Source organism: Lissotriton vulgaris, chromosome 9 (genome assembly GCF_964263255.1).
Source record: "Lissotriton vulgaris chromosome 9, aLisVul1.2, whole genome shotgun sequence".
NCBI classification, from domain to species: Eukaryota; Metazoa; Chordata; class Amphibia; order Caudata; family Salamandridae; genus Lissotriton; species Lissotriton vulgaris.
The window spans coordinates 547,866,471-547,888,806 of NC_141697.1; the positions used below are offsets into that span (position 1 = coordinate 547,866,471).

At 45.3% G+C, this 22,336-nt stretch overlaps 1 protein-coding gene across 1 annotated transcript in view; it reads left to right on the forward strand.

Moving 5' to 3' along the window:
• The first annotated feature begins 1,967 nt into the window (after positions 1 to 1,967).
• LOC147691757 (uncharacterized) overlaps positions 1,968 to 22,336 on the forward strand; it is a 51,965-nt gene continuing 31,596 nt past the window's right edge. The window contains exons 1-2 of the mRNA XM_086938050.1: positions 1,968 to 2,002; positions 6,332 to 6,416. Coding sequence (XP_086794176.1) covers positions 6,380 to 6,416 — 37 coding nt within the window. The 5' untranslated portion in view covers positions 1,968 to 2,002; positions 6,332 to 6,379. The remainder of the gene's footprint in view (positions 2,003 to 6,331; positions 6,417 to 22,336) is intronic.

Genomic DNA, 22,336 nt, shown 5'->3' on the forward strand with positions numbered 1-22,336 from the left:
TTTCAGTTGATAGAGCGTCATGTTATTCTGATAATTGTAGGGATACATCATAATCACAGATAGTTAGCACCCGCATATCGAAAGGAATGTATTAACGTGTGGTCATTAGAAATATAGTAGTAAAGCAGCATATATTAGTGCGAATAGAAATGTAACTATGTCATTTCTGAAGTTCAATGTAGTGTTTAATCGAAAAGGTATTTTAGATGATACATAATGAATTAGTAAACGTATAAAGTGATGCATTAGGGGTAAACGTGCACCGTATTAAAGTCTGCATGTGTAGTTCTGCTTATTCATGTATGCAGAGTAATGTAATCAATGCATGCAATGTGAATTTGGAGATGTATGCTTAAACATGTAAAGACCTAGATGATTTCCTATGCTTTGCAATGAGAAGCCTGTTTGTGATTTCTTATGTTAGCTGAATATTGCAGGCCCCAAATTTATTTTTCCTTGAGAAGGCTCTCAGTCGAAGGTAGTCAGCAGATTTTGTGTGCGTGCAAGGTTGTTTGGCTCACATGCTTTTTGTTGCAGGTGCAAGGACACGCATCTCGTTAGGCAGAATAACCCTTTTGTTTAGGAGTTAGGATGGTAGGAGAAGCCACCATGGGAGTGTACAGGAATGCAGACCTAATACTTTCAGCAGAGAAGGTGCCTGGGACCCAAGGACACACCAACGGTTTTTGGATGAAGTCAGAGTCTCGATGGAAAAGTACAGGAAATGAAGACCTGTCCAAAGGGGCGTGTAAAGGGTGTGTTTTACTGTTTTATGATTTTGTATTAGGGTTAGTGCCCCGGAGGGTGGTGAGTTGAGGACTAGAGGGAAAGCTAGAAGGAGCACCTTAGAACGAACTCTGTAGCTTTGGCTACTTATCTATGCAAAGTGAGTGTACATCTGAAGAAGTCCACTATTGACACATGTTTCTCTCTTGCCTGGGAATGATGCTAAGTAGGGATGTCATTTCAGTGACAGTGTAGGGACAGATTAATTGATTTTCTTTTCTAGGTTAATGAATACTAAAATAAAGATTGAAGCAGTCATTGCGTGCCTGATGCTTCTAGAATTAACTATTCTTCTTACTTTAAATTTGATAAGACTCTTGCATAGGATTATGTTTGTATTAGTGCCCATTTATTTTCTTAACCTTGTGTTGAGGTGTTTGTGTGTTCAGTTATTTTTGGCTTTGTAATAAATCCCTTAACATTTGATTTCGAAGTCAGTGATCTTTCAGAGTGCAAGATTTATTTTGATTGATTATGTGGTAAATTTGAGTTTTTCCCCTTTACACTCCTTAGCAGATAATAAAGATCCAGTCGATTGAGGATTAGAATTAGTAAGATATGATAAAAGATAAGATAAGAATCCAGTGTTATCACAGTTTTTGGCCTCTCCTCCCTCCGATCTGTGCAAACGTACACCTCTGCTGCTGTCTAGGAAAAACTTAAAACTCTTCACTTCTGCCTGTGGGTCTAATTCATTTTTAAGTCGAGCCATTTGCATCTGGCAAGCTTTCTAAAGTCAAGAGACCTGTTAGGTGCTAGAGGGCTTTACATGACTGCTACAGCCTCACATAATATGACAGCAAGCAGTGGTGGAATCCTCTCAACATAGTATCCTAAAGATTGAGGAGTTTCCACCGCTGGATTCTCTTCCGCACAACTCTTGTCAGGTCCTAAACCTTTAATCAACCTGCAGAAACTAAGATGAATAAATGATGTATCCGGTCACCTGGAACAAATTTCGCAGGGGCGATTATGGGACTTTTATGAATGCAATAAAGCAATAGTGTATACTTTTATGATCTATTTCCACCTAAAGATTACATCATTATTAATGTACTCCTTGGGTCAACAGCCAAGAAAATTTGATTGTGTAAGCATTGAGTTGTTTATTTAACATTGCATCTTCAAACAGTAATGGGCTGGGCTCTGTCTATAAATCTCCGATGGATTTCCACTGAACCGGTGGCAGACCGTCTCTCGAGGCTCTGGCTTTCAGGTGAGTGCCCTCCCTAATCATGCTACCAGCATCAACTCTGCTGAAGTCGACTCAATTAGCTGCCCTGCCTGACATCAGTCTGTCATGGGCTTCTGTTCCTCCAAGCATCACTGAATTCCCTCTCACTTTATTTATCTGTTTGTTGGCAATAACATTTAGAGCTCTTCCTGGCATTCATTGCGTTTTACCAAGCAACATTTATCAGAAGTGCTTTTTTAAAAAAAAAAACGAATTTTATTTGTCAAAATAACACATACAATGCTGACCTCTGAATCCCAGAGCCAACTGCCACATGTACCATACAAAATAAATTGACTTTGACCATTTTAACTATTTTAACATGAGAATATGAAAGGTGATACATATAAAATCAACCCCTGCAAACACCCAACATCCCACCCTCCGTCCCCACCCCCCAATGCACTATCTCCTCATTCCAGAAAAGCATATCTCTAAACCAGACTGCCACTGCTCTACATAAAAGCCCAGTGTTTAAGATATCTGATCCTGCCATGGAAATAGGGGCAACCCATGAGAGAATAAAGACAACAGAGGAGGCCGATAGGTCATTCCAGGACCTGGGTCCGGCCCCCCGCAGCAGCTCCAATTCCAAACATTGATAATCCGCCCAGCGACTCCAGATCTTATAATGCTTACGGGGGCACCCCCTAGCTTCAAAGATGGGAATCTCGAGACCCATACAGAAGTCCAAACCTCTTTTCCAAGTCGAGAACGAGGAAGCCACCACCACCTTCCAGGCTCTAGCTATATCTCTCTTCGCTAAGGTAAAGTCTAGGAGCATAAGGTGGCGCTTATAGATGTTGCCCTGATCCCTTCCATCACATGAAGGAGGACAAGTTTCAGCGAGCTAGGAAGCTCCCACCCCAGTATCTCAGAAAGGCAGGCCATGAGCCCCCTCCAAAACCATGCGAGTGCAGAGTAGTGCCAAATAGTGCGTAGCAGGGTCCCCTTCTCGAGCCCACAACGAAGATACACCGGGAAGCCACCAAGCCCGCCCTCCAGAGCCTAACCCTGGTAAAATAGACCCTATGAAGATATTTAAATTGAATAAGCAGCAGGCTTACTGCAATAGCCGCCCCACGCGGGGAGGTCAAGGCCTCTGTCCAGTCCCCTTCCTCCATCAGACCTACATCTCCCTCCCAGGCCTCTCTCAGACGCTGCAAGGAGGGGGAACAATGTGTAACCAGGGATTGATACATTTTAGAGATCTTATGGTCTAGGAGGTCTCCCATAAATACCTTAGCCTCTACTGGGCTAAACTCCGGCAAGGAGTCGAGACCCTCCAAGCTGGGGGAGATAGCATGTCTAAATTGTAAATATTTGAAGAATTGGGTCTTTGGCATCTGGAAATCCTTCTGGATATCCTGAAACGATTTTAAAATCGTGCCCCGCATGACGTCCCCCAGAGTAGAAATCCCAATGTTGTCCCAGTCACGAAACCTGTGATTCAGCAGCAGCGGTAAAGGCCAATTGTGCCAAAGTGGGGTCTCTGGGGTCAGCCTATTCCACCAGCCCATCCTCCGCAGAGCCTGCCTTCATAGGTGAAACATAATTCTCATGGTAGACGGCAGGGGACACCTCATCAGGGCAGAATAAAGGAGAAAAGCAGGGACCGGTCACCCATGCAGCGCCGCTCCACGGCATAGGCTGGTCCTCTCTGTCCCCATACCACCATTCATTTAAGACATGTAGATGCGATGCAACTTAATAGGACCAGATTTCGGAGGTTGTCAGCCCCCCACAATACGTAGATAGGAAGCATGTCCAGATCGCCACCCTCACCGCTCTCCCATCCCAAAGAAACTGACCTAAGGCACAGTTAATATGCCGGAACCACTGCAGGGGAATCTGGTAGGGATGATTAGAAGTGCTTTTTTTTACAAGAAAAAAAGACAATTAAAACTAAGAGTGCATGGGGGCAACACTTTTCTTAGGAGCCCGCCGGGGCTGCCAAATACTGGGTGTGCTACATACCAAGGGTGATTCATCTTAATTTCACCACATGCCACTGTCGTTTACCTCCCTTCTCTTCCTCTCTGCTTATCTTTCTCTAGTAGATTATTCTCATCCCTCCTTTCTGACTTTGCTTCTGATTTCCTATTTTTCTCTTCCTCCTTTTCTCTCTCATGCTTGGGTAAAAGTCTGCTAAGGAACCGTAGTAATGAACATTACTCAACTTTATATGCACTTTGGTATAAAGTCTGCCTATGCACTTTATTGTATTTGGCAGGAACAGTAGTAATGAATATGTCCTAACTCCAGTCTGTATATGCCCTTTAGGGAACCTTAGTAATGATTTTCCGCTTTCTAGATCTCCTGCAATTTCCCCCTCTTTTTGGGTGAATATTTTGTATGTACAATTGTAACCCCACTCTGCGAATTCGAATTCATGCTAATCATGGTTGAAGATTGAAATGTTCCTCTCTTTTTAAGATTCTGTTCGAATAAAATAATAAAGAGGTATAAATAGAGGCTGACAGCTGATTCCAGACCCTTCAAAAGCATTTCTGTTTTTCTTTGTATAACACTTAAATACTTTGAAGTCCTCGTGCTTGAGAAAATTTGATTTGAGATGGCATGGTGATTGGGAGACTGTGTCAGAATGCCCAAATCCCTAAGGGCCTGATGCACAAAGGAAAACTTACCCTTTTGTGTAAGACTCTGCACTCAAGGAGGAAAAGAGCTTTGTACATATGGCCTTTAGTTCCCAGTAGACTCTTCCCTGTCTCTGCTTCCATAGAGATTGTGGACTCCCTAGTGTACATATTTGATTGCTGTGAACCTTTGTACCAGGACCAGCTGGTTCCAGAGGTGCCACTCCCTACACATGAGAAACAGATCATTGCACAATTCACCTTGACCCAACTAGCATAGTCGATCCTGGACTATTTTCCATGCCACCTTTCATCCTGCCACCGCCTGCTTTTCATTCAAAGATGACATGTTTTATCTGGGTCTTCCACCTAGGACCTTAGCACTTAAAAGTAAATTCACTTTTTCTGTGAGGAATGCTTGGCTGAACAGTAAGGAACAGAAGACCACTGAAGGAACTAAATACCAGGGAGGAAAACAGAAAATACTCACCGAAAGAATATTCTGAATGGGGGCAGAATTGTATAACATGTGCATACTTTGCACCCCAGATAGGGGTATCTTTTTCCTTTACTGCAGTCCAAGGCCCATATTCTCAAAGGAGTCATGGAATGCAACACAACAGCCACAAATGTTGTGCTGATTTGCGTAGCAGGGAGAGAGCAGTAGAGCATCATATTCACAGAGATAGGCCGCTCTCCTCCCCTATCCTTAGCGCTGGTGCTGATTTCAGCTGCTCTGCACCAGACACACACCTTAACTCCTTAGCTAGGGTGTGTGCCTGAGTCTACCATACATTTTGTGTAGGATGGGTCCCTTCCTGCAGGGGCGGCCTTAGGCACGTGCAAGCTGTGCACCTGCACAGGGCCACCAAACCCCAGGGGCCACCACGACAATATATATCCTTTATATAATAATCCTCTGAGGATGGATACATATTTGCGTGGCGGCCCCTGGCAGGGATTTGGCAGCCTCTGGTTCTGCTCCACTTCCAAACACCCTGACCCCTCCCCCCCCCCCTCCTTTTCTGGCCTCCGCGCTTCGCCCCGCCCGGACCCCCTCTATCGGGGCTCCCCTGCCTTCGCTCCCTGCCCAGGGCCGCCATGAGCCTAGAGCCGCCCCTGCTTCCTGTACAAAATACTACGGCTTTAGAAGTTTAAAACGTGTTCCTACTTTGTATGTGTGCTGTGCAGCACACATTCAAAGAATAAAAAGCAAGGAGAAATGAAAACGTCTGCTTTTAACGCCTGCTTTTCAGTGTTGTTAATTTTTGGGACTGAACATTGTCGACTAATGCTAGTAGATGATGTTTAGCTTCAAAAAGCATGGGTGGTTGTATAGGAATGCCAATGTACCACTCGTGTAATGCCCTTTGACTCAAAGTAATGCAAAGCAGCATTTCGCGCTGCTTTGCATTACTTTTCCATACAAATCAACGCTAAAACCAATTAGCGTTGGTTTGTTAATCCCCAAAAAGGTTTCAGGTCAGGTTAGTGTTACAAATGCAATGCATACCCGATGCTAAACGTTTGGGAATCCGGGCATACGTGCTCCTTTTCGCTGTGATGGCTCCTCTGATACCAAACAGTCTCCCCAGGTATGAGGATTGCCCATATTTTGAGGTCATTGAAGATTCCAAGGTAAACATGCAATCCAACTGCTCTAACCACTATCTCTCAGAGTAAAATGACCCCTTTCTCTTTCTTACTTTTTCAGACATTTCAAGGAGGCAATATTGTGAAGAAGAAACAGGCACGGGCGAAGATGAAGCTGTTTGTGGTAGTGATTGCCACGCTCTTCGGTGAGTCCACAGTGCCTGTCTGGCTGCATGTGTACCTTTGTACCCTGTAGTCATGCCATTCATCGATATGCCAAAACCACAGTTGATGGACAGAATGCAGAACAATGTCATACATTCACCCCAGTACAGAGATCTGGGCCTAAATCCATCGTTTTTTTGCACTCCACACCACCCCAGTTCAGACATGGCCATGTGCAAATCAGTCTGACCCGGTGCCTCATGGGAACAGTCCAGCCCGAACTGCCATTGCAATGGCATCAGTACCCCCTCCAAGAGCTCATTCTAAAGTGCAAAGCATTCCACAAGGAGCTGTAGGCATAGACTCATATGCAGCAGTCTGAATGGGCTTACCCGGTCTGAAAACTAAAAGGGGTGCGTCCCTTATCGTATGCAACATCAATCAATACAGTACCACAACAAACTTTCTGTATCTGGGTGGGTATGACACTATGATATGAAAACTTACTCATTGGTGACAATGGTCCTGAAGATTGATGGTATTTTGTAACTTGTCACAGGCCTTATTAAGGTCCATTTCCTGACTGTCCAGAGCCTCACTCTGGCATATTTTTCAGAAAATGTTGGAGCGTGGAGCTGCGCCACATTTGACTGCGCCGCGATCCAACGTTTTCAAAATGCAGTGATGCACCATAGTCTCTAGAGTAAGGCACACCTCTGTGTTTTTACGAGCGCTGGTGCTAAATTTAGCTGCCTTGCGTCAACGCAGGCACCCTTGCGAAATAGTGCAAGGGTGCCTCTGTGGCAGGTGATAATTGTCTATGCAGCACACATAGAAGTAGCAAATTTTCATTATTTAATGATTGTTTGTGTGCAGGAAGGGACACCTTCCAGCACATAAACAATCATTAATGTCATTTTGCTCTTTCTATGTCTGCTACAGAATGCAGCACACATAGAAAATGCAAAAACGAGGAGAAATAAAAGTATTTCTCTTCGTTTCGCCATTTTAATGCCTGCTTTTGTGTTGCCTTAATTTTTGGTGCTGCCTCAGATTTATACCTCCTTGTAAATATGGGACAGCGTCAAAAGCAGTGTGTTGCGATGAAACACCCACAGCAACACCCATTGCCCTCCCCTTTCATGCTTAGTAATGCGTGTAAAGGGGCCTTATTTACAAGGCTGCGTTAAGCCACTAAAAGGGACTTAACATCGCTTTGGAAATATGGAGAAAAGCATATCGCAACCAGAACATCGCTAAAAGTGACATTCTGGTGGTGATACCCCCTTGTAAATATGCCCCTCTCTGTTTTGGAGAGGTCCAAGCCAGAGGAACTGGCGGATTGGCAGCGGCGGTTCCTCCACAATGGCGGAGGAGCGCCGCCCCCCTGCCTGGCTCACAGCCAGCAAATGAAAAATAAAACGATCTTTTAGCATCGTTTTATTTTTAATTTGCCGGCTCTTAGCGAGTTTGTGCAGGGAAGGGCAGGACATGGGGAGGAGGAATGCTATCTGCAGTCCATAAGTGCGCATAAGTGTTGTGCCTGCCTTCTCAGGCCAACCAAAACACACATGCGTGCTTAGATTTCTCCAGCCGGGCTGCATTGAACAGCCGTGCTGGAGAAACCCCCACAGACTCCCTGGTCTGAGTGTCTTTCCAGCCAGCTCAGGCTAATCCCTGCGCTGCTCTCTGACATCAGCGAGGGGATTGGACAGGGAGACCATGACACTGCCCCACTTGGAAGGATGAGGTGCGATGGGGTAGGCGAGCAGTAGCTCCAGGTAAGTGTTTATTTTTTAGATTTTTTTATTACTACCCCCTGCACGTGCTCCACCTCGCGCAGTCCCCCAGTGCCCACTACCCACCCCACCACCTCTTCATTGTGGCGGCTGCCACTGTGGACTGGAGTCTTCTGCTAAAGCTGGCTCAGGAGTCAGTAACTGGATGATAGAGGGACTGGAGACCATATGGAACATTGTTTTGCTCCGCCTGCCTTTCCTTACCACTCTGGGTGGAATCTTCGTTAATGGAAATGGACCTCACTTTTGGTAACAATACTTAAACAAACATTGGCAATGCCATTAGGTCTTACTTACCTTTACATATAATCAAGAATGTGTCAAGAATTCCCGTCAGGAAGGGGTAAACCAGCACCAGCGAAAACGGACTACGACTCCCAGGTTGCTTACCGAGTTAGATGTTATGTAAACGGGAAAGCCGTTACATAACTCAAGGAAACACGCCCTATAAAAGGAGGAACCTGGAGGAAGAACGCTGTCGGATATTGTGTTCCACCGACATACCTGCTTCGTGAAGAGCAGCGTTCCGGAGTGGTACTCCTGTCAGGCAAGAACGGAGGTAGGTCGAGTCGTTACTCCCTGGGCCGTGTCTTGCCAAGCTCAACCTGTTTCTGACCCGGAAGCTCTACCGGACACCAATTGAGCTTCGCCTTGACTCGGCTGAGTCCAGGCGCCTTAGCACTTGCGCTGGTTGGAGCCGTAGCTCCCAGCCCGACCCGAGATTCAGGGACTACCAGCTGTGACGCACACCGGGAGGTGTTTGCCGCGTTACAGTCCAGGAAGTCCACAGGATCGATCGAGCGGCTGCTCTCGATCCCATCACCATACTTTGATTTGGGCATCGGTGACGCAGCACCAGGTGGTGACTTCGCGTCCCGGTGCAGTACGAGGAAGAGGTTGAGCGGCTGCTCCCTTCAGGTAGAGACCCCGGCTGGGTGTTTCCCTGACTCCTCTGTTCTCCCCCTCACTCTTCGTGCCCCTCACAGCATATCGATTGGCATTTTCGGCCATTTCATAATCTGCCCTCTGTTGGCATACGCCGGGACCGGCGTATTTGCAGAGGACGGTTAAGACCATCCGTGCTGTGGGTTGGTAACGTAGAAAGACTGGAGGATTCCAGTGACTATTTCTTTTGTTTACGTATTGTATTATTTTTGCCTTCATTAAAATAACTAACCGTACACAAGTGGTTGCGTCCTCATTATCGTGTCTGTTAACGATCCTGAGACGTTCAGGACGTTACAGAATGATTGGAATTACCATTGCTTGTTTATTATAATAGTATGTCAATAACAATGTTTTAGCTTCCAAATTTCAGCTGTCGTTTTCTAGTGACCACTAGGCACTGAAGGACAGCAAACTAGTTTTGATGAAAAACATGAGGGCATATTTACAAGAAGTTAGCGCCTCAGCAGTGTCATATTTTTGGACGCAGTGGCAGGGCAACCAGTGCTCCTCACTGCATCATATTTACAGAGTGAAGCACTGGGCCAAATGCATCAGTTTGCAGAGGACTGTGTTGCATTATTCCTGCGCCTGGTATAGTGTATGCAGGTTAGACATTCCCACGATAAAAGCCACTTAGAACTGATGCAGTGAAATGTTCAACTTTTCGCAGCGGTACTCTACCACTTGACTGAGTAAAAAATCCCTATGTCTTCTCAAACCAGGTGAAAGGATTGAGACAGGGCTTTTAACATTGGACTCGCCTCTGAGTTCTGACGCATTGCTGGAATTGCGGCATTCTTGTGAACAACTTCAGCAATGGGTCACTTTAGTGCGAAAATATGGGTCAGAATTTCTGACGCATCCGTGAATCCTTGCGCCATGGAGCACTGTATTAGGGCATTTGTGGCAGGAGCCAGAAATCTGAAGCATCAATGCCGATGCATCAGTTCTTGTAAATATGCCCCTTGGTCCTGTTTACAATGCTGCTGAAGAAGAAGAATCTATTGATAGTGAAACCAAACATCTCCTATGGGTGGGTCAAACACAGGGAGGAAAGCAACAAACAGGAGCCAAGCTATTGAAATTGACACAAAAATCATCCAACATTGAGTAAGGATTGGCACTGCAGAGGATGGTATAAAATGTTGTTTCCCAAAAGACAGTTGGAGTTGTCTGAAGCGAGACTGCAAAAATGCCTTGTTCCAGGTCCCCAAATGGAAACCTTATTGTTATTGTGATCAGTTCTGTAAAACAAAAAAAGTGGCAGGACTCAAAATGGTTCATAGGAAGGAGTAGGTCACTGTCATTGCTGGAGCTACCCATTTCCAAAACTGATGCTGACCAGTAAAACCACTGGTGTCTCCCTCTGTGTGCAACACTTGTACCATCTAGACCTGCCTGCAATTAGCGTTGGTGAACATTTCTATTGGCGAGACATCTGTGCAAGACAGCAAAGCAAAAAAGCCATACTTTTTTAGAGAGTTCAGTGACGGCCGCCAGTAACAAAGGGTGGTAGGGTGTGTGGGAGGAGCACAGGGGGGTGGGAGAGCTAGCTGCATGGGCACGGATTAATAAATTATTATTATTATTATTATTATTGCATTTATTGAGCGCACAGCTACCCGGAGGTTTCCCGGCGCTTGCCTTGGGAACCCGTCCTGGCTTTTCCCTGTGAGATAGCCCCTACAGGGCATCCCCAAAGTGAAAGCCAGGCATCCCGTCGCAGGGGGCCGTTGTGGAGATTAAGCAAGCTTAATGCCCAGAGTTGCAGAGTGAGAACCCATGATTAGAGCAGGCACCGAAGCGAGAATTATCGAGTCCGTGGACATTTGAGCTCAAGACCCTGCCGCGTCGGGAATTGAACCCTGGTCCCGGGTCTGACCTCAGCTTCCGGGTCTGCCTGCTCTACACCGTGAGCCACACTTCTCCACCATAATAATAATTTAAAAAACGTACCTGATGCCGCCGGCTGCCACCGCGTCACGTCACTCCTGCTGGCGTCTTTCTGGGTCCCAGCAGCCCCTGGGACAGACTCCCAGCCAGTCTCTGTACTGCAGCGCAGGGATTGGTCTAAGCAGGCTGAAAAGACGCCCTGCTCAGACCAGGCAGTCTATGGGGGGTTTCCCCAACCCGGCTGCTGAATGTAGCAGGGCTGGAGAAACCTAAGTGCGCATGTGTGTTTTGGTCGGCTTGAGACGGCTGGCCAAACACACATGAGCATTTAGGGAGTGCACAACCACTCCTCCTCCACCGACCCATGCCCCGCCCCTACATGAACAAGCTGGCAAAACGAAAAATTAAACACTGATAGAGCATCGTTTTATTTTTTGTTTGCTGTCTCCGTGCCAGCAGTGGGGCACCGCTCCTCCACCATTGCGGAGGAGTCACCACAGACAGAGTTGTTCCCCAGGAAAAGTGTTCCAAAAATGCAGGGAACAAAGCTCACAATAGTACATTTTAAAGCATAATTTAGAAGTAACTGGACTGCAAATAACGATGTTCTGAGGGGACATTCTAATATTCTAATAATTTTCTAGCTTGTTGACTGGCCTTATCCATCCATGCGCAGTTTATAGGGACTTAAACACCCTAAGAAGTCTCACAAAAGCAGTAGTAAAACAGTGGAGCTTTCAGCACAACTCCATAACCTAAAGAGCTATCAGCTAGATTCATGAAAGGAAATTGCGCTTGCAAAGGGCCAGATTCTGAGAATCTGGCCCTTTGCGAGCGCAATTTTTTCATTTGGGATTAATCATCCCAAATGCAAAAATCGCTATTTGCGAAATCGCATATTTGCGAGGAATTGCATTTAAGGAATCTCTATTAGAGATTCCTTAAATGCAATTCATTACCCAAGTTTAAATTGCGAATTCGCAATATTTGGCCGCTATTTACCACGAAGTCTGACTTCGTGGTAAATAGCGAAAAAATAGAAAAATGCACTAAAGTGCATTTTTCTCTGTTGCATGTTACACACACACATGTCCTTTGGTCATGTGTGTGCGCAACACCTGTGTAAATTTGCATTTCAGGGGTGCTACAGGGTGTCCTTTGGACACCCCTGGCACCCTTGAAATCGCTATCTTATTTGCTATTAGCAAATTGCTAATCGCAAATAAGGAATACTCCCCATTCATTCCTAAGGCCTTTAGGCCCATAGGAATGAATGGGGAGTTATTCCTTATTTGCGATTAGCAATTTGCTAATCGCAAATAAGGAATGTGTAGGAATCGCAATTTATTTAGCGATTCCTACATGAATCCCGTTTTGCAAGTCCTTAATCGCAATTCCTTAATAATCGCTATTAAGGACTCACAAAACGGCTCTTTGATGAATCTAGCTGTATATCTATATTAGAGTCAGTTGAAACAACGTTTATGGAAATTCATAGGCCAATGCTCTATCAAAACGTATATGATATCTTTTCCACATCATTTTCCATCCTGCTCCTTTCAATGATATTCTGATCATCAGCATCGATTTAGCAGGCAAAATGTAATACAAATCTGACAATCACATGCCCCTGATAACAGCGCTTGAAAAATACTGCAGGACCAAAGAGCAATCCTTCTGCTCCATGATATAGAGGTGAGAGGGAAAATGAGCAGAACGTTTACACCAATCACGCATTTCCACCAGTAGTGACGTAACAGGACGTTTTACACACAAGCCATGAACAAAGGCCTAGCACCAAGTGGTATTAACCAGTCCTATTCAGGATGGAACCTCTCGAGCTCGGCTTAAATTATCCCTCATATAATAGCGTTAAATGTGATTCTGAGACATAATTCTGGAATGGAATGATTTTGTCTGAGTTTTCAGATTTCATACTGTTGTATAATGGGTTGGGTTACTGTGCCCCGCACTTTTCTGCTAGATGCTGCGTTTTTTGATGTGAAAGCACACTGGAACCCGTTATCAGGTCCCATTGTCAGTGTTCATACCTTTGAAATGACAAATGGGATTTGGTACACCCATTTGGCAAGGCCTTTAACCCCTTTGATGCTGATGACGAGTCATCACCCACGGGTGGCGTGTGTTGATGACGAGCTGAGCTCGTCATGTAACGCAGTATTTTAAAAATTGCAGCGCAGCACAAAAATCGCCGCAGTAGCGATGCGGTTAATACCCCTGTGAGGCCTTCGTATATGGTACCAGTGGTACCCAGGGCAGGAAAATCAAAGGGGCGCCAAGGCTGCAGCACTTATTGCGCCATCCTGAGTGACCCAAGTAACATGAAAGCCTGCAGGTCTGCCATGGTAGAGCTGCATGAGCAGCTTGCTGCTCGAGTTTGACCCTGCATACACCATGTGTGGCAGAGTCACCTCACTGCATTTAATATATATCAGTCACCCCTAAGGTAGGTGTCCCATAGCCCAAGAGGCAGGGTTCCTTGTATTATATGTGGGGAAGTATATGTGCAAGCATGTACTGCCCTGTGATAGTGTTCAATGTGAAATACTATCGCAGGTGACCATCGAATAACATGGACATTACCTATATGTACAGCTCCATGATGGTCTGGCCAATTTCTTTCAAGTTTGGTGTCAAACACCATGCTTTTTAACCCAGACCGACTGGTGGTGTTGACTTTAGACAGTGCTCACCTAGTTTAACCAGTGTTCCTGTATCTTGGCAGGCTTTTTTGAAGCCTTAACGTGAAGATAGTAGCTGAACCCATGCTGGGAAGTGTGTGCCACTCCCAGAGGTCAGAGAAAAAGGACTTGTGTGAGCAGGAAGTGACACCTCCGACCACACAGGATGGCTAGTGAATTGCACTGGTGTGGCGAAAAGCTTTAAAGGCTTCACTAAGACCACTGGACAATGGAACTGTACCCCACTCGAGGACAAAGCCTCACTCTGCCCCAGGCACTGTTCTTCACTGGTAGGCGGGAAATTAGCTTATGCAGGAGGCGTCCACCTCCACAAGACTTTCTACACCTCTAGGAGCTGGAAGCTAAGGTGCATGATGGAGGATGGTTCTGGCCATCTCGAATTTAGGCTCAGTAACAGGTTCTGACTAGTTTTACTGACATAGACCCACAGGATGTTGTCACTACTGGAGTGGATTAGCCTCAGGACTAGATGCTGATGGGCTATTAGTCTTCACACACACTAACATCCCCTAAATCTAGGATTTACGGTGCGCTTCAGTCACTCGAACCTCAGCTTCAGAGTGAAACATGAAAAGACCAGTGTCTGCAAAAAAGCAGGACTACACAAAGGAGAGATGCAAAGGATTTCACCTATGACAACCACACTGCAACTGCCGGACTACAACTTGCCCAGGACGGATCCAGTTCAGCAGCTCGGATAGCCAACAGCACCCCTGCACCGAGCCCCCCAAGCCAGGTACAATGAATCTGCCTGGAGGCTTCTCGTCCAAGGCCAGCTCCAAGCTTAAGTTCCAAAGGGTTTTGCCTAACTCACCCGCATGTTTGCTAAGGTAGGCTTTTCAGGACACAAGTCTGATTGACAGCTCCATTTGACAGCTAAAGTGCACCTCTGCAACGCCTCCCTGAGCCAGGTAAAAATTGGGCTAGGTATTGTGAACTGGTCAAAGGATTCCAGGGACCTTAACTCTGAGTGGGTTCCATTGAACTCACCCTCCATAGTATCAATTGCATATGTATGTTTTTTTTTCTCATTAACCGCACAGTTAATGTTTATCACATTGCAAAGTATTGATTTATTTATTGCTTGAAAATCGATAACTCTGGTTATACTGTATGCATTGATTTATTTTTGGTATCTTAAAATATATAAAAATCAGAGCTATTTTTATGAATTTGTGTCAGATTTCTCTTGATTGTCAATTACTTATCGTCCATGTTGGTGATGTGAAATGCTTATCATACGTTCCTTTAAGTAGCCTGTCTGGTCTACCAGGACTGAGAGAAGGTGTACTAAGAGATTACCTGGTGCCCATCTTTGCTTATTAGTTAGCATTACATGGTAAGGCACCCCTGCCATACCACATAATACTTACACCTTGCAACATTGGTAGCAGCGGTGTGATTCATGAACTTGTGTTTTGCTTTAACACATGGACATAAGTATTTTTTTGTGCACGAGAAATCCAGAAATTGTCTATAGATACTAAAAGTGAATTTTTCTAATTTTTTTTAATCGAGTTTTATTTTAAATTGTTAGGACCCTTTGATACCATCCCAAGTCAAACATTAAATCAAAGAGTAAAACGTTTTAAAGCGTTTGAGAAAGAAGGCCCAAGTGTTTTAAAAAGTTTTTGATCATTGTAAAGTACCCACTTTCTAGAAAAATTAAGCACCATGGAGCTCACAGAGACTCGAGGTAGTTTCTCTCCCAGCTCTCAGGATCTAGAACTTTGTGGTAACTTAGGGACGTTGGCTACAAAGTGGCTGTCAGAAAGGAGGACCTAGTGCAAGCCCTCCAAGAGTATGAAGATGAGCGAGAAAAATCGGATGACCTCTCATCAGGTGACCCTGAAGTAGAGGAAGAAGTCTTAGCTCATCAAGTAGAGGAATGGGAGGATAACCAAGATAACAAGCCTTTTCCAAGACTACCCTCACCTGCAGGTATTAGCAAATGCCACTCTAGTAGTAGACCTGTGAGTAGGGTGTTAGGAGACCTTGAGGACAAGCTTGCCCAAATCTCCCTGGAGGAGAGAAAGCTTGAACTTGAGGGGAGGAGACTAGCCTTAGAAGAGTGAAGGACTTATCTGGGCCTAGAACCCAAGGATGGTGGTAGCAAAGCTATTAGGGTTAGGGACGAGTCCTGTGACCCTAAGATCCCTAAGGGTATAGTTCCCAGTTAGTTATAAAGATGGAGATGATATTTCAGAATGGTTTGAAGCTTTTGAGAGAGCCTACACCATGAAAAGAGAAGGGTTGCCAACACTGGGGCTCACTACTGTGGGAATTACTCCCAGTTAAGGGCATAGATCGACGACTGACCCTAGATGAAGAGGTAGCTGAGTTATATCATCACATGAAGGATACCCTTATTGAAGGGTCTGGACTCACAACAGAGAAGTATGGAATCAAATTTAGAGAAACAGTATAAAGGCCAAAACCAAACTTGGATACATTTTGTTGACTCCTCAGTCAAGACACAGGAAGGCTGGATTAAGGGTAATTATATGGAAACGTATGAAGGGCTGTATAATCTATTGATGAAAGAGACCATTGTTCCACAGAATAATTAGGACCTCTTCCTGGGGAGGGTTTCTGAGTACGTCTCCCTCCACCTGTTCCTCTATCACCTTGTCAAAGGACTGATTGATCAGGTAAATCTTGTTGGTAAAGTACCTGGCTAGATCTTCACATAAATCCTGTGTAGGAGGGGGTGCCGCATTATCAGCCTTAGGATTTGTAAATTCCTTCAAGATCCTATAAAGTAGGTCCCCTGGTCCTGCTGGTCATGGTGGGGTTACTCCTGTTTTTAATAACCTCTTTTGGTAAGCTAGGTGTCACCCTGGCTAAAGTAGGGATTGCTGAAGTGCACTCCTTTTGCCCCCAAGAAAAGAGATTGAGCAAGAAAACCAGAGAAACAGGACAGATCCAGTTTAAATGTGTTCCTTTACTGTAGAGATGGGTCAACTTCCCAGTGGAATTGGCCTGGACAGGAGGATGTGAGGCAGAATAGGCCCTGCAGCTAGGTAGCCCATTTACTCCCTCTTCCTTGCTGGACAGACTAGAAAGACTCTTCCAGGATGGGGCTGAATCTCTTAGGATGTTGCCTGGGAGGGGGATGTGTTGTACAATGGAATGGGTTACAGTTGCCCCCAATTTTTTGTGCTCCACTTATCTGCTAGATGCTGTGGTTTTTTATTTGAGAGTGCACTGGAACCTGATAACCCGGCCCAGTGTCAGTTCTCATTCCTTTTAAAATTACAAATTTGAATTGGTACACCCAATTGTCGAGGACTATAATACCCCTGTAAGGCCTAGTATATGGTATGAATGACACCCAGGGTAGGGATATTAAAGGAGCAACAGGGCTGCAGCACTTATTATGCCACCCTGACTGAACCAACCAAAATGAAAGCCTGCAGGTCTGCCATGTCAGATCTGCATGAGCAGCTTGAGTTTGACCCTACACACCCCATATGTGACAGGGTCACCTCACTGCATTTAATATATGTCAGTCACCCTTAAGGAAGGTAGGCCTCCTATAGCCCAGGAGGCAGGATACCTTATATCATATGTGTAAAAGTATATGTGTAAGTATAGTCTGCCCCTGTGTTAGAGTTCCAAACTAATTCTAGCACAAGTGTCTGGTGGTCAATTGGATAACATGGACTAGCATTAGGAAATTACCTATATGTTCAGCTCCATGAAGACTCGGTCAATTTCTTTCATGTTTGGTGTCAAACAGTGCTTTTTGATCCCCGACACACTGGCGGTGTCAAAGCTTAACTAGCATGTACCCAGGTGGCACTTTAAACTGTGCCCCCCTAGTTTAACCAGTATTCCCATGCCTTTTGTGGTCTTTTTTGAAGCCCGGCCAACCAGACAAAGGTTTGACCTCATGCTGGGAAGTGTGTGCCACTCCCAGAGGTCAGAGAAAAAGGACTTGTGTGAGCAGGAGGTCACTCCTTTGCCCGCACAGGATGGAAAGTGAAATGCACTGATGCGGCGGTAAGCCTTTAAAACTTCACTGGCGCTACTGGACAAAGTCACACTGCAACCACCAGAATACGACTTGTTCAGGACCAGAGAAAAATTCTGAAAGGAAGAAGAGCCCCTGGTGTCGGCAGGACCAAACTGCACTAAGACAACAAACTGAAGGACTGTATGCTGGTCTCCAGAGTGTCCCTGCACAAAGAAAAGTGGACAGTTCTCTTCAAGGAGCTGGACGTCAATCCTCAGCGTGGCTCAAGTGTCTACGTTGCTCCCTTGGTCTTCTGTAAGAGATTTTCCAAGTCACTGTGTTTGCCGGTGCTAAGGCTTTTTGGTTGTCAGTCTGACTACTAACCGCCTTAATCGACGATTCAAGTGGAGAGATCAAGCTGACACTACAACCAACTACCCCAGTGGCTCTGTTATAAAGATTCAGCATTTGTTTCCACCCTCTCTTGGCATGGCTGCCAGCACCCCTGTCGCGGATCCAGTTCAGCACCACGGATATCAAAGAACACCTCTGCACCCTAACCCCGCTAGCCAGTTAGAAATAATCTGCCTGGAGGTTCCTGGTCCAAGGCCAGCTCCAAGTTTAAGTTCCGAATGGTTTTGCTCAACTCACCCTGCATGTACCTTTTTGCTAAGGTAGCCTTTTCAGGTCCAGAAGTCTGAATGACAGCTTCTTTTGACAGCTGAAGTGCACCTCTGTACCCGCCTCCATGAGCCAGGTAAACTTGTGCTAACTGTTATGAACTTGTCTAAGGACTACCAAGACTTTAACTCTAAGTGGGTTCAGTTGAACTCACCCTCTAAAGTATCAATTGCATATATGTGTTTTTTATATGTGTTTTTTCCCATTGACTGCATTGTTAATGTTTTTTACATTGCAAAGTATTTATTTATTTACTGCTTGAAAATTAGTAACTCCTGTTATAATGTTTGTATTGATTTCTTTTTGGTGTCTAAAAATATATAAAAATCTGAGCTATTTTTATAAATTGGTGTCGAATTTCTCTCTTGTCATGTCAATTTCTTATTGTCCATGTTGGTGATGTGGAATGCTTAAAACATCTTTCTCTAAGTAGCCTGCCTGCTCTTTGCCACTCCACCAGGACTGAGAGAAGGTGTACTGAGAGTATCCAGGGTCCACCTTTGTGTATTGTGTTAGTATTACATGTGAATGCACCCCTGCCATACCACATAATACTTTCACCTTGCAACACATACCTTACATGAATAAGTTGAGCTATATTTACTTTGTATGTTTGTCTAAATATCAGGAAATTCTCATGCTTGAAGTAGTTTTTACTATTGTAAAGAAATACATGCCAGAGATGCAAAGAAGATGGCAGACTTTTGAGACAAAGTGACAGTGACATGACTATGGGCACCTTCAAAGATCTCAAATCTACTACTGGCCCCTAGAAGTACTGACAATATCATTACACTGCGCAAACCTATATGTCAACAAATGCAAACCAAACATAGGAGTACTAATCTTACCATTGCACCACACTCCTACTAGCAACAGAGTGTCCCTCAAATGTCACACTTGCGTCGTCACATGTAGGCACAGAAATATTATACATGTACGTACAGTAAACATGGGGCATATGAGAGGAAATAACATTGTCATTAACTGAGAGAAACAGTCGTTATTCTTCCCACTCTGAGTAGTGCCTCTGCTGCTTTTAGTTGCTTTGAGCCATGAGAGTGTTTCATGGGAACATAGGTGTTCCAATGCTACCACTCATGGTTTTTGACTTGAAGCCCTGTTCACTAACAAATAACGTTGCATCTATGTGGCTCAATAACGAAGCCACACCAGCTCTAGCAGTGGCCTTCCCGAATGACTATGCAGTCACTAGACTGGATAGGCCCGGTAAACGAGGCAGGGGATTAGCCATCGCCACTGACTCCCTTACTACATCAGGACGGTGGATAGAGTGTCTTCTGCCAATACGGAGCTTCTAATATTCAGAGCAGAGTGTGACCAGGTCATAGAATGGACAGGTGCATTGATATATCATCCCCCTGGGGTCAGTAATAGGGAATTCTGCACCGCATTACTAGACAGACTGCCACCTCATGTCCTGAATACCAAAAAACATTTATTGATAGGGGATCCGAACCACCACTTAGAGTTGTCCTCTAATTCGGATTCCGCCAGCCTTATTGTGACGATGGAATCACTTGGGCTATCACTGAGAGTTACCAGTCCCAATCATAATGCAGGCCATACGTTAGGCGCCATCTTCTCCAATATATCCGACTTGGCAGTTGAGCCTCCTCAAGTACTTGGCTGGACCGACCATATGGCACTAAGCTTCTCGGTGTGGCGTGCTCATTCAGAACAGCGGGTGCAAGGACAGAAGAGTTTTCGAAGACCCTGGGCGAGAGTAACCGCCTCTGCCTTTAGCCAGGCTTATAGGGACCCCTCGTTTAAGCGGGATGTGGACCCCAACTTTGCCTGGGAAAGACGGGAGGGAGCAATTCAGGTAGCCTTAGATACCATAATGCCCATGAAAAGGGTCACTATTCAGGAGAGGGCAGCTCCTGTCCCCTGGTATTCGGACACTCTCAGAAAGGAAAAGTCTAAGTGCAGGGTTCTGGAGAGGAGATGGAGGAAGTCAAAGGGGGAGTTAGATGAATTATTATACCGAAAATACACAGAGCCTACCTGAACAGCTGTAATACAGCAAGAAGGACACATTTGGGTGTACGCATTACAGAGGCCAAATTTTCCTCCAGGGAACTATATAGGATCTTGAAGGAATTTACAAATCCTAAGGCTGATAATGCGGCACCCCCTCCTACACAGGATTTATGTGAAGATCTAGCCAGGTACTTTACCAACAAGATTTACCTGATCAATCAGTCCTTTGACAAGGCGATAGAGGAACAGGTGGAGGGAGACGTACTCAGAAACCCTCCCCAGGAAGAGGTCTCTTCCTGTGGGCAGGACTCTTTCGCCAACATAACCGGAGAGCAAGTAAGCTCCCTACTAAGCCGCATAAAATCGGGCGCGCCATCTGATCCTGTACCACTGGCAGTTATGTCAATACTCAGCCCGGTCTTAGCAGACGCGCTTTCTAAAATATATAACATCTCTTTGGAGACAGCTATATTTCCGAATAAGTGGAAAAGCGCGCGGGTCAAGCCACTCCTAAAGAAGGCGGCAGCGGACCCGCTTGAGTTGCAGATCTACAGGCCAATCTCGCTTCTCAGAACAAAGGGTATATCCTGAGCTCAAATTCCAAGTAAAAAAGTTCATAGAGACAAGATGATCTTCACAACTTTCTTCTTTATTTCAACAATTTTTTTTTTTCTTCTTCAGAAAATCAGAACTAGCCGCCACTAGCCAACATGTGTTTCGTCCTGTGTGAAATCAACCACGGACTTCCTCAGGGCAATTCATCATAAGTACCATATCCATATGAGGTTAAAACTGTTGAGTATCCAATCCTTCGAATATTATTCTGAAAAGCGAACGTGGATATTATTACTTCTTCCAACGATCCGTTCCAATTGTCAATTCAGTGTCAATATGCCGATATTTTCAGTGCATCTCACACCGTTATTCTCAGTAGATTGGCGTAGAGAGCAAGTAGGCTCCCTACTAAGCTGCGTAAAATCGGGCGCACCGTCTGATTCTGTACCACCGGCAGTTATGTCAAACTCAGCCTGGTCTTAGCAGACGCGCTTTCTAAAATATATAACATCTCTTTGGAGACGGCTATATTTCCGAATAAGTGGAAAAGCGCGCGGGTCAAGCCACTCCAAAGAAGGCGTCAGCGGACCCGCTTGAGTTGCAGAACTACAGGTCAAATATTGCATCTCCCCTGTTGTTCAAAGGTTCTGGAAACACTGGTGAACCAACAGCTATCTCGCTATCTGGAACAAAACCACCTCCTGGATCCCTCGCAGTCCGGATTCCGTGCATGACATAGCATGGAGACCGCACTGTTAGAAGTGACAGATACCATCAGGATGACATTAGATAGAGGGACCCCAGTGATCCTAGTCCTCCTTGATCTGTCAGCAGCATTAAATACTATTTCACACTGGATGTTGCTAGACAGACTGAGGGGGATTGGGGTGAAGGGCAGGGCTCTAGAGTAGATTGAGAATTTTCTATCGGGTCGTACCCAGAGCATCCAGTTGGGTTCATTTGTATTGCAGACCACAGGGGTGGAGAGGGGCGTTCCGCAGGGTTTTGTGCTGAGTCCTACCCTGTTTAATGCATATGTGACACACCTGGCAGATATCATCAGAGGCCAAGGCTTTGAGATCATCTCATACGCGGATGACACGCAGCTAATTGTTTCCATTGGGGAAGACATTATGTCAACTCAGCGCAAATTCAGAAACTGCATGTCCAGCATCGCCATCTAAATGAGGAGGAATGTTTTGCAAGTCAATTCCCCCAAAACGGAAATTCTGCTATTTGGGAAGGCCGAGACAATCTGGTCCCCGGAGTGGTGGCCGGCTGAGTTGGGTGAAGCCCCTTCACCAAAGAGCTGGGCTAAAAATGTGGGCATCAGGATAGATGATAAACTATCTATGGAGGAGGAGGTCAAGAAAGAGTCAGGCACGTGTTTTGGCACAATG